At 39.5% G+C, this 12764-nt stretch overlaps 1 protein-coding gene across 4 annotated transcripts in view; it reads left to right on the top strand.

Annotated features, from left to right (window-relative positions):
- Positions 1-12764, top strand: part of SPEN (spen family transcriptional repressor) — a 94016-nt gene that overhangs the window by 64896 nt on the left and 16356 nt on the right. For all 4 annotated transcript variants that reach the window (XM_063714823.1, XM_002811437.5, XM_009234827.3 and 1 more), the window contains 5 exons: positions 4733-4884; positions 7510-7635; positions 7985-8098; positions 9443-9556; positions 10846-10946. In XM_063714823.1, coding sequence (XP_063570893.1) covers positions 4733-4884; positions 7510-7635; positions 7985-8098; positions 9443-9556; positions 10846-10946 — 607 coding nt within the window. The remainder of the gene's footprint in view (positions 1-4732; positions 4885-7509; positions 7636-7984; positions 8099-9442; positions 9557-10845; positions 10947-12764) is intronic.

Genomic DNA, 12764 nt, shown 5'->3' with positions numbered 1-12764 from the left:
ACTATTCTGGCTTTATTTATTGACATATTTCCATTGTCTTCTGTTTTAAAAGATGGTTCTATTTATTGTTCAACTTAATAAAAAACATTGTTTTGGTTAGGGAGGATAGATTTTTCTGTTGCTATAATGGAGACTTGCTGACTGTTAAGAGTCTGAAAGGCAGAACTGTAGACCCTTATTGAGTCCAGCCTTCCCAAAAGGATTGAATTTATCAAAACTAGGGGGTAGCTCCTAGGAGTGTGACAACAGAATTACCTTGAATTGGAAAGGAAACTACTTCTGGTTGGATGCAGTGGCTCATGCCTGTAATCCCAGCACTTTGGGAGGCTGAGGTGGGTGGATCATCTGAGGTCAGGAGTTCAAGATCAGCCTGGCCAACATGGTAAAACCATGTTTCTACTAGAAATACAAAAATTAGGTGGGCGTGGTGGCACATGCCTGTAATCCCAGCTACTTGGGAGGCTGAGGCGGGAGAATCGTGTGAACCCGGGAGGTCAAGGTTGTAGTCAGCTGAGATCGCACCACTGCACTCCAGCCTGGGCAACCGAGCAAGACTGCATCTCAATAAAATAAAAAGAAAAAAGAAACAAACTACTTAATATTGATGTGGGGGACTTGTTAGACCAGTTTTATTTCCATTATGTCCAATACAAGTTGGGTCTGTTTTTCCAGCTTGCATGACCTTGAAGACAGAGTAACAGGAATAAGCCTTATGGGTGCAACCTGCTGAGAATTTCCAGGGAACATTTATTATCTTGAACCTACCTGTGGAACCTGTTATAAGGCAGGAAATCTTCTCACACGTGGCTTGCATCGGCATTTCTCCTGTTTCAGGACCGCCTGCAGTACTTGTTTAAAAATGCAGGCTCTTTAACCCTGCCCCAGCTTACTGATTCAGAGTTTACACACAAGTTTGGGAACCCCTGATTTAACAGTACTTGTGAGTAAATTTTTAAAGGAATCAATAGAAACATTAAAAATTTATAGTCACCTTATGAAGCTGAGACACTTGAACTTTAAGACTTTAAGTGGAATTTATAGGGTAAACATGGCCTGTTATAGGATAAATATGAATATTCTTGTAATATTCATTTATTAGATAATTAAAAAGAAAAAAAATGTAGTTCCCCTGATGAGGATGCACAAATATGTTATTTGTATGGTAAAACTGGCACGGAATTGTTAGGGTGACCACTGCAAAATGGTCACTCTGTGATATTACAATGAAACATAACAATTCAAAGGAATATTATCTTTTCAAAGGATAATAGGTTAAGCCTTCACAGTCCTTCTTCCATCAAGTTTGAGATGGACTGCCCTAAATTTTACTAAGCTAAGAGCAACTCCAGGAGTTCTTTAAAATTTAACACATTTGGAACAGGTCAGAACGGCTTGAGAAACATTTAGAATGTCATATGATCTATATACGTTTCTAGAGCCAATTATAATTATTAAGTAAGGAGGATCTCATCCAGGGGCATTCAGTATGTAACTTTTATCTCTAGATGGTAGGGCTAGCTTGAGATTTTTACTGTAAAAAGCTTTTAACCTAGTTATTTAGCACCTAGGAAATAGGCTTTACCTACTTGCCAGTGAAAATTTTGAGAAGTTTGGTTGGTTCAAGTATAGAAAAGCTAAATACTTTTCCCAGATAGGACAACATTAAATACCAGTTAAATGGGATGTGTGAAAGCAGTTGAATTTTGAGTGTGGAGACTTGGTTGGAATTATGCTGTCAGATGGTTAAATCATGAATGTTATATTGAAATGTATTGAGCTGATGGCTTAGGTCAAAGATTATTTTCAAAGATCCAAATCCAAGAAACCTAACTTTGCATATAGACCCCTTGGTGGCTTCTAAGATTTCTTTTCCCATACATTGCATTACAATCCCCTAAACATGAAATTACAAGTTCAAGAAGTTTTTTCCCAAAGGTGTGTAGGCATTAAGACTTTGACTGGTTGTGAAGGTTAAGTGGACTACACGTGGAAAACTTTTTTTTTTTTGCTAACTGAATTTCCGATCTTGAAAATTTACTGCTGAGCGTGGTGGCTCACACCTTGATTGATTGATTGATTGATTGGAGACAGGGTCTCACTCTGTTGCCACCCAGGCTAGAGTGTAGTGTCATAATCATGGCTCACTAAAACCTCGACCTCCTGAGCTCAAGCGATCCTCCTGCCTTGGCCTCCCAAAGTGCTAGGATTATAGGCATGAGCCACCATGCCTGACCAAGCTCATGCCTGTAAACACTTTGGGAGGCTGAGGCAGGAGGATTGCTTGAGCCCAGGAGTTTGAGATGAGCCTGGGCAACAAAGTGAGACCCCATCTCTACAAAAAATAAAAAATCAGCCAGGCCCTGTAGTCAGCCAGGCTGAGGTGGCCCAGGAGTTTGAGGCTGCAGTAAGCTATGATCCCACCACTGCACTCCAGCCTGGGCAACAGAGCAAGACCCTGTCTCCAAGGGTGAGAAAAAAAGAAAAAAAGAAAATATACCAGGCCATTTGGTGGGAATGAAGCCATTACAGATTTTAATAGTTGCAAATCATGCTTTCCTCCTGTGTTTCTGCCTTTCAGAGCACAAACCTCAATATTCTATGAATTTTTTGAAATATTATTAAATGTCTGCGCACATTTAAATTAAGACCAAATTGAGCTTAAAATGAGATATATTCCTTTGAGATATGCAGAATATATGGAGACAGCTATTATGAGCCCTGGGTAGTTTCTGAGTCCACCTGAGTTTCATGTGAAAGTACATCATAGTCTGATTGATCAAAAGGGGTAAGATTAGTTGAGCTACCACTGGAGCCATCAGTCTGGACTCAGAAGTGAGATGTATTCTGACTTAACTCAAGGTCCCTGAAATTGAGTTTTTAAAAATACCAGTGTCGTTGACATTATCAGTAATGTTCAATGGCTGGCTCTAAATGCTTCATTTCAGTAAAGTTGATTAAATATTAATTTTTTGGATGGCTTTGTTTTACATTAAGAAAAAAGAACACACAGTAGTTTCCTATAATTGTTATCAACAAAACCTTGAGCGTTCCTGCCCTAGACCAAGTTTATAAATGGAGCTTCAGATAAAGGCTACAATAAATTAGAAATTAAGCCAGGGCTTTTGATCATAAAAAATAGAGGCCGGATGTCGTGGCTCACACCTGTAATCCCAGAACTTTGGGAGGTTGAGGCGGGTGGATCACCTGAGGTCAGGAGTTCGAGACTAGCCTGCCCAACATGGTGAAACCCTGTTTCTACTAAAAATACAAAAATCTGGCCGGGCGTGATGGCGGGCACCTGTAATCCCAGCCACTTGGGAGGCTGAGCCAGGAGAATTGCTTGAACCCAGGAGGCAGAGGTTGCAGTGAGCCGAGATTGCTCCACTGCACTTCAGCCTGGGCGACAAGAGTGAAACTCCATCTCAAAAAAAAAAAAAAAAGAAGAAGAAGAAGAAGCCGTAACAATCATTTCTGTTTGTCATTGGGGACCATGCAATATCAAAAGATAATTTAAAACATATTGCTTTAATCTGTTTTCATAGTTACTCTTATATCTAAAATTTCTGTATTTAGATAGTTGATTTCTTGTGTTAGTATGAGAGGGGCGAAATGCTAAATATCTTATAAAATGTTGAAAAGTAAATGAAATTAAACAAACAATGAAGGTGGACTATTTTCAGCTGAGTTTTTATGTCTATTTCAGAGTATAGTTTTATACTCCAAATTGAGAGCCTGCTACGTAATTTTGGAAACCAGGATTAGGCTCAAATAATTAATTACCATTTTTGCTGGGGTTTAAAATCTATTTCTGTGTCAGTGATTATTTTTAAAACAAATCAGGCCAAGTGCAGTGGCTCACGCCTGTAATCCCAGCACTTTGGGAGGCTGAGGCAGGAGGATTGCTTGAGCCCAGAGACCAGCCTGGGCAACAGGCTGCGGGGGTGGGGGGGGAAACTAGCTAGGCATGGTGGCATGCACCGGTGGTCCCAGCTACTTAGGAGGCTGAGGTTGGAGGATTGCTTGAGCCTGGGAGGTTGAAGCTCCAGTGAGCCATGATCGTGCCAGTACACTCCAGTCTGGGTGGCAGAGCGAGACTCTGTCCCAAAAACAACAACAGATCACCTTAGCAAAGATATCTATCTATTTTATTTTTGGGACAGGTTCTCTCACTCCCATCACCCAGGCTGGAGTGCAGTGGCATGATCACAGTTCACTGCAGCCTCAACTTCCCATGCTCATGCTATTCTCCCACCTCTGCCTCCCGAGTAGCTGAGAATACAGGCGTGCGCCACCATACCTGGCTAATTTTTTGTATTTTTTTTTGGTAGAGATGGGGTTTCAACATGTTGCCCAGGCTAGTCTCAAACTCTGGGGCTCAAGCGATCCTCCCACCTTGGCATCTTAAAGTGCTGGAATTATAGGCATGAGCCACCCTTCCCAGCTAATTTAGCAGATTTAAATCAGTGTATTTTTTAATTTTAAAGGTTAAACAAAGTGTTACTTTAGCCTTAATTTTTTTTGAAACGTTTCTTTAGCCTTTGTATTCCTTTTTTGCTTTAGAGTTAATAAGGGGTGGCTATTTCTGAAGGTGTTTATGATATTTCAGTTTATGTGAGTGTTCAAGCCCATTATTTCAGACATTTTGTTTTTTAAATGTAGATTTTTCCATGATATATAAATATGCATTAAAATACTCTCTTTTCTTTTTACTCGGCCCCCGTTCCACTTACAGAAACGGAAAGTGAAAATGAATTTCGCCCCTTGGATGAAAGGATAGATGAATTTCACCCCAAAGCAACAAGAACTCTCTTTATTGGCAACCTTGAAAAAACCACTACTTACCATGACCTTCGCAACATCTTCCAGCGCTTTGGAGAAATTGTGGTATGTTGCTTTTACTATGAAAACAATTTTAGGTCTTTGTCATAACACATAAAGCATAGTACAGATTATATTTGGAAAGGTGATATTTAATGGTGTAATGAATATTGTTGTGTGCTTTTAGCTCTTGCTAAAAGATAATCCAGAGAATCCCATTGGGTATGGTTCTATATACGTGTGTAAAAATGTAATATATGTCCTTTGTTTACACATATATATTTTCTTACCTCTTTTTTTTTTTTTTGAGACAGAGTATCACTCTGTCTCCGAGCCTGGAGTGCAGTGTCATGATCACGACTCACTGCAGCCTCAACCTCCTGGGCTCAAGTGATCCTCCCATCTCTCAGTCTCCTGAGTAGCTGGGACTGTAGACATGTCCCACCACGCCCAGCTAATTTTTGTGTTTTTTGTAGAGGTGGTGTTTTGCCATGTTGCCCAGGCTGGCTCTTACCCATTTTTATCTTTCTTTGTTCATTGGGTTTTGTTTTAATGCCATCTCTAGTCCTGTGGATTAAAAGGAAAATCTGGAAGAGAAAAACGTTTGTAAAAATGAAGCAGCAGGCTGAGCATGGTGGCTCACACCTATAATCCCAGCACTTTGGGAGGGTGAGGTGGGCAGATCACTTTGAGCTTAGAAGTTTAAGACCAGCCTGGGCAACGTGTTGAAACCCTGTCTCTATAAAAATACAAAAATTAGCTGGGCGTTGGTGGCTTGCTCTAGTAGTCCCAGCTACTCAGGAGGCTGAGGCTGGAGAACCACTTGAGCCCAGGAAGCAGAGGCTGCGGTAAGCCGAGATCACGCCACTGTACTCCAGCGTGGGTGACAGAGTGAGACCCTGTCTCCAAAAATAGAAGCAGCAAATTAGTGTATGATTGTTTTGTGATCACAGTGCACATCAGAAATATCTTGGGGATTACTAGAATATGGATGTCATCTGCTAGCAGTTCAATTCTATTAGGAAGTCTTAATTTGAATCACTTTTTATATTATGCAAGTCATTGTTAGATTAAGGGGTACAAGAAGTTTTCTGTTCCTTTATCACTCAAAATTGGAGTCAGTTTAAAAATGAAAATATTTTGGTCACAGCTTTGTAATCTTGGGATATACTATTATTATTTTTTTTAGACAAGAGTTTCACTCTTGTCACCCAGGCTGGAGTGCAGTGGTGCGATCTTGGCTCACTGCAACCTCCGCCTCCTGGGTTCAAGCGATTCTTCTGCCTCAGTCTCCTGAGTAGCTAGGATTACAGGCGCCCACCACCATGCCCAGTTAATTTTTGTATTTTTTAGTAGAGACAGGGTTTCACCGTGTTGGCCAGGCTGGTCTTAAACTCCTGACCTCAGGTGATCCGCCTGCCTTGGCCTCCTAAAGTGGTGGGATTACATGTGTGAGCCACCATGCCCAGGCTGGGATATATCATTTTGTAAGATATCAGCCTTTCTCATCTCCTCAAAATCTTTCATAGAATCATAATTTCTGTAGAAATCTGCACATGCTTTCTTTCTTGGTTCAGCCACAGCAAACTTATAGAGAACCACAACCCCCAATTAATGCTCCAACAATATGATATTACAGATTCTTGGCCAGAAAGTCACACATCTGAGGTTTCATCAAAGCACTGGAAGCCCTGGTAGTTAGTTATTGTCCTTGATAGGTATGTCAGCCCCACCCCAACATCCTTCCTTGCTGATAGAGAAATGGATGACCTCATTTTCAATTATTTTGATTTGTCAAATTCTTTTGGTTTTGTGGGAGTAGCATATACTCTAATTGCAGTTCTACTGCCTACCTAGATGGGTGGTATGGAATTCAGTAACCTATGTGGGTTCCAGCTTCTTTTGTCTTTAGACAGTTATCTGTTATTTATTGATTGATTGATCTTTTAATTTTAAAGGTTAAAGAACAAAGATTTATTAATCTTCTCAGATATCATATTTTATTTATTTTTGAGACGGAGTTTCACTTTTGTCACCTGCGCAATGGCGCGATCTTGGCTTACTGCAACCTCTGCCTCCCGGGTTCAAGCGATTCTCTTGCCTCAGCCTTCAGAATAACTGGGATTACAGGCATGTGCCGCCATGTCTGGCTGATTTTTGTATTTTTAGTAGAGACAGGTTTTCACCAGGTTGGCCAGGCTGGTGTCGAACTCCTGACCTCAAGTGATCTGCCCGCCTCCGCCTCCCAAAGTGCTAGGATTACAGGCGTGAGCCACCGTGCCCAGCCAGATATCATATTTTAAATGGCCTGGCCCCTAATAACGATTTTAGATATTGCAGAAGGGGATTATTTCTTAGGATTTCATTAAATAGCCTGCCTTTTCTTTATTATCGTTAAGTTTCTGTGAATGCTGTTAGTATGGATTTTAAATTTTGAATTTTGAATTGCAATGCTGTTGCTCCTCTGCAGAGAGCTTCACATGAGGATTTCATGGTTTGTGACAATAAATGCTATATGTTTTATAGCAAACTAGTAACTTACCATTGTATTAAGGTGTACAATTTTTTTAACTAAGTAAATGATGATTGAGAACATGACTTTTTTGAGAAATAAATACCCTATATGGACTTGGTTGATTCTAATTTATTTTCTTGGGCATATTGCTAAGTTGTATTCATTGGTTTTTTCAGGATATTGACATTAAGAAAGTAAATGGAGTTCCTCAGTATGCGTTTCTGCAATACTGTGATATTGCTAGCGTTTGTAAAGCTATTAAGAAGATGGATGGGGAATATCTTGGAAATAATCGCCTCAAGGTAAATGAATTTGCATAAATTATTGTGCTGTTATGATTTGCTTTGTTTTTTAAGACTTGAAGGGTTTTTTTTTTGCATATGCCTTATTATTTAAGATCCTAGTAAGACAGATAACCATAAAAGTGATATACTTCTTTGCATTCCTATCCTATTATATACTATAATCTGATTAATACTCGATTAGCCAGGCCGAATTTTTTTTGTATATTCCTATTTAATTTTAACCAGATCGTTCCCACTTGAGATGTTGATTTCATAAGATTCCTATAGAAAACCAGTTTTCTGAGAATTCTGTAGTTGAATAGTAATTGTGAACTTTACTAATAGAAATTTTGCCTTTTATATTCAGCTGGGTTTTGGAAAGAGCATGCCTACAAACTGCGTGTGGCTAGATGGGCTTTCTTCGAACGTGTCAGATCAGTATTTAACACGACATTTCTGCCGATATGGGCCTGTGGTAAAGGTAGGCGGGAGGTTTTAGTGTGTGGTTCAGACTTCTGACTCACTCGTCTTGGTATTCTCTCCTTTCAGTCTCAATTGGCTAGCATTGCCTATTTCTTTAATAACGAGCACATTAAAATTATGTTTGCTAAGATTTGGTCAGTAAGGGCATTTGCATCTGTTGCCTTAAGTTATGAGTATTTTGAAAAAACTATTTTGAACTAGCCAAGGTGATTAATTTTGAAACTATTCTCATAGTATAAATAGAATGAAATAGAAATGTTGCTTAGGGATTTTTATAATTTTATCTTACATTAAAATTAGATAGTCTGATTATATAGTTATTCATATTTACACTAAATATGTAATTAGACTTTTTTAAATGAGGGGAAGTTCACACAACAGAGTATTCATCTAACCAATGATTTTTATGTAATACATCCATAAGCAACAGGAAAAGGGTCTCCAGACCCAATTCAGTGTGTGAAGGTAAAGCTTCGGTTTCTTAAAACTATGTTTACTCTGTGGTAGGTATATTGTATAGCCTTGACAATGCTTTTTTTAAAATTTATTTATTTATTTTTAATTGAGACAGAGTCTCGCTCTGTCACCCAGGCTGGAGTGCAGCGGTGGGATCTCAGCTCACTGCAATCTCCACCTCCCAGGTTCAAGCGATTCTCTAGCCTCAGCCTCTCGAATAGCTGGGATTAGAGGTGTGTGCTACCACGCCTGGCTAGTTTTGTATTTTTAGTAGAGATGGGGTTTTGCCATGTTGGCCAGGCTGGTCTCAAACTCCTGACCTCAAGTGATCCACCTGCCTCGGCCTCCTAAAGTGCTGAGATTACAGGCACCGCGCCTGGCAGACAATACTTTAAATGTAGCTTTTGTTGTTGAGAGAAATACACATCTTAAAGATTGCCTATGTAAAAAAATCCACAGCCTCAAGACAGTTATGCTACTTGTAGCCAAAGTTCACAGAAATTCTTCGTTGTTGTTAATTTTTCCTTCCTTTCAAGGGTGTTTTTTGTTGTTGTTGGTTTTGCTTTTTTGTTTTGAGCCAAAACAAGATGAATACTTTACTGAAATACAATATAGTGGTCAGTAAACTTGGAAAACAAAGTAAAATACAGAAGAACAAAATAAAGGCATAATATCTCAAGCCATAATGTCTGATTCTAAACAGTCCCTGCACATTTTCATTTTATTGTGTTCACTACAATGTGCATCACACTTTTTTTTAATAGAATAAAATATATAAAAATAAATTTTTTCTCATCCGTGTCCTTGTGGCTTAGGATTTTGTTGTGACTGACACTAAGTCCAGTGGATGAGGCTCTTACTTGTTTTTTGTTTGTTTGTTTTACAGGTGGTGTTTGACCGCTTAAAAGGCATGGCCCTGGTTCTCTACAATGAAATTGAATATGCACAAGCAGCTGTAAAAGAGACCAAAGGGAGGAAAATTGGTGGGAATAAAATTAAGGTGTGCAGAATGACTTTAAACAGAAGCAAAACAAAGTCCTATTCAAATCTCACCCTCTTGGGCCGGGTGTGGTGGCTCACGCCTGTAATCCCAGCACTTTGGGAGGCCAAGGCGGGTGGATCACCTGAGGTCAAGAGTTTGAGACCAGCCTGATGAACATGGTGAAACCCCGTCTCTACTAAAAATACAAAAAAAATTAGCCGGGCGTGGTGGCGCATGCCTGTTAATCCCAGCTAGTTGGAAGGCTGAGGCAGGAGAATTGCTTGAACCCAGGAGGCGGAGGTTGCAGTGTGCTGAGATCATGCCGTTGCACCACTCCAGCCTGGGCGACAGAGTGAGATGCCATCACCAAAAAAAAAAAAAAAAAGATCACCCCGTTAATAACTAGCATTTTGTAGGCTGCCAGCCAGGGGAGTGGTTTACAAGACACGTATGCTGTATCATTAGTGTTTAAGGGGAATATTACAATTTTATGCTCAGCTACTTGTGGGCACAGCATCTTCAAACCATTAGCCAAAGATCCTTCCCTAAAAATCCTCTCATTCAAAGAAGTGTGCTTCTCAGTGTCCGGGTGCTGATGCTCACACAGATACTCTCATCGCAGGCTTGACCACAGTCATGGGTATCTGACACCCAGGGCCTCATAGTATCAGTCCAGCATCCTGAATGATATGTCTTTCTTTCCTTTCCTACTCTCCTGAAGAGTGGGTAGCCACTGAAAGCATAACTTTATGTCCAGTGTATGTATTTAAAAACTTGTATTCATGGTAGTTTGAAGGAATTTATGCACTTAACTATGAAATAACTATGATTGTTAGGTTGAAAGAAGTATTTTAAAAATAAGATGATAAGCTAATTGATAGCTGATGGGCATCATATGCTTTAGTAACTTTGAGGCCCAGCTGTGAGTAGAGTTTAAAATGTTCATCTATATTTTGTTTTATATTCTAACAGTAGTTTTGGCAACAGAGATTGATGGATTTAGTTGATCTGATTACTTAATTGCCATTTCAGTTTTCCATTTTGCTTTTTTCACTCCTTCACAATTGGGTTTGAAACTTTATAAATTTCATTCCTTTAACACGGTTTATACAGAATTTGAGAGATTTCAGGTTAATAAAATATAGTTTCAGTGATTAGGACTGTTTTACTTGAGATACATTGCTGTCTCCTGAAATTTTCTCAGAAGGGCTATGTTGTGAAGAATTTACAAATTTGATAACCTTTTTCCATCATTAAAATTTGAAACTTATATCAAACACCTCTTTTTTTTTTTTTTTAAAAAAAAGGTGGATTTTGCAAATCGGGAAAGTCAGCTGGCTTTTTATCACTGCATGGAAAAATCTGGTCAAGACATCAGAGACTTTTATGAAATGTTAGCCGAAAGAAGGTAGGTGTTTTAAACTTATCAGTGTAGCTTGAGTTTTAATACAGAAACTTAAGATGGCATTAAATTTTATTTTTCACTCTTTACCCCTACTTTCATCTTCTAGAATAGAGAATGCATCTCTTTTATCACTTCATATGGAAACACAGGTTTATTTTTTTGAATCCAGTTTCCAGGTAATTCCTATGGGTTTGGAGCAACCTGTCTGGATTTCTCACTGAATGCTCCTAGAGCTTGAAAGAGTTACTGTTTTGCCAGGAGATAACTTTATGTACTTTTTTTTTGAGACAGGGTCTCACTCTGTCACCCAGACTGGAGTGCAGTGGCATGATCATGGCTCACTGCAGTCTCTGCCTTATAGGCTCAAGTGATCCTCACACGTCATCTTCTTGAATAGCTGGGACTACAGACACTTGCCACCACGCTGGAATAATTTTTGTAAAGACGGGGTTTCTCCATGTTGTCCAGGCTGGTCTTGAACTCCTGGGCTCAAGTGATCTGCCCGCCTTGGCCTCCCAAAGCGCTGGGATTACAGGTGTGAGCCACCACACCTGGTCTGCTTTATGTACCATTAATCATAAATACAAATCATCTTGCTTACAGTTACTTCTTAAAGTAAATGTATTAATATATGTTAGAGTGCATTATAAATTTTTAAATGGCTACATATTTAGTAATGACAACATCCAGGTTGTATGTGCTCATACATTTAACTTAAAAAAATAAAATAAAATAAAAACTTCCAAAAGAATATCAAGAGCTTTATTTTAAAGTTGAATCTCTTAAATAGTCAAAGTGAATCAATAAGCCAAAGCATATGTAAACTGGCAACTTTGGCAATGTGCAGGGCAAACCTGATTTCCCCTTGTTAATACTTTTAGTCATGGTTATGTAGTATTTAATATTTTTTCTGCAGAACAGACCGAAATATAGTAAAACATCTTAAGATAATGCCACCGGATTCTTCAATAGCTGATTACTTTTGAAAATGGAAATTTGGTCCATATGATCAAGCTGTTTTTCCAGACATGCCTCTGATTAAGTTTCCTGGAATGTTCCCACTAGGTCTCCACCCCTATATGTGTTAGACAAAAGGTTTGTGTGAAAAACGCCTTTAGACACTTGAGTTCAAAGTATGAAAAGGGCTCCATTGCAAGATGAGCCAAGTCAGGGTTGTGCTGCCACAAGCCCTGTTGAATGCATTCCCTTTCTACTGCCTCTTCTTGCCAATTCATTTGTAAGTGATAGCAAGTATTAATATAAATTCATTTCTTAGTGGAATATTGTACAACAGTCGTTGAATACTTGGTGCTTTTCTTTTTTTTTTTTTTGAGATGGAGTCTTGCTCTGTGGCCCAGGCTAGAGTGCAGTGATGCGATATTGGCTTACTGCAACCTCTGCCTTCCTGGTTCAAGCGATTCTCCTGCCTCAGCCTCCCGAGTAGCTGGGACTACAGGCGCATGCCACCATGCCCAGCTAATTTTTGTATTTTTAGTAGAGACGGGGTTTCACCATATTGGTCAGGCTGGTCTTGAACTCCTGACCTCATGATCCACCCGCCTTGGCCTCCCAAAGTGCTGGGATTACAGGCGTGAGCCACCGCGCCCGGACTGCTTGGTGTTTTTAAATGAAAAATGCTCGCTACAGCCAAATTCTCAAAAGGTCAAACTTGTCAGGTTTTGATGGTTTCTCACCAGATCAGAATCCAAATCACAAAGCTTCAAAGATCAATACTCCTTTAGCTAGAAAGTCAGGCTTGATATGCTGTTTTCTCAGTTATGTGAGTGTAAGAGAGTGAGAGTGAGCGTAAAATTGCGTGGC

The sequence above is a fragment of the Pongo abelii genome, chromosome 1 (genome assembly GCF_028885655.2).
Source record: "Pongo abelii isolate AG06213 chromosome 1, NHGRI_mPonAbe1-v2.0_pri, whole genome shotgun sequence".
NCBI lineage: Eukaryota > Metazoa > Chordata > Mammalia > Primates > Hominidae > Pongo > Pongo abelii.
The sequence above is the reverse complement of the archived record's forward strand: the minus strand, read 5'-3'. Positions and strand labels throughout refer to the sequence as shown.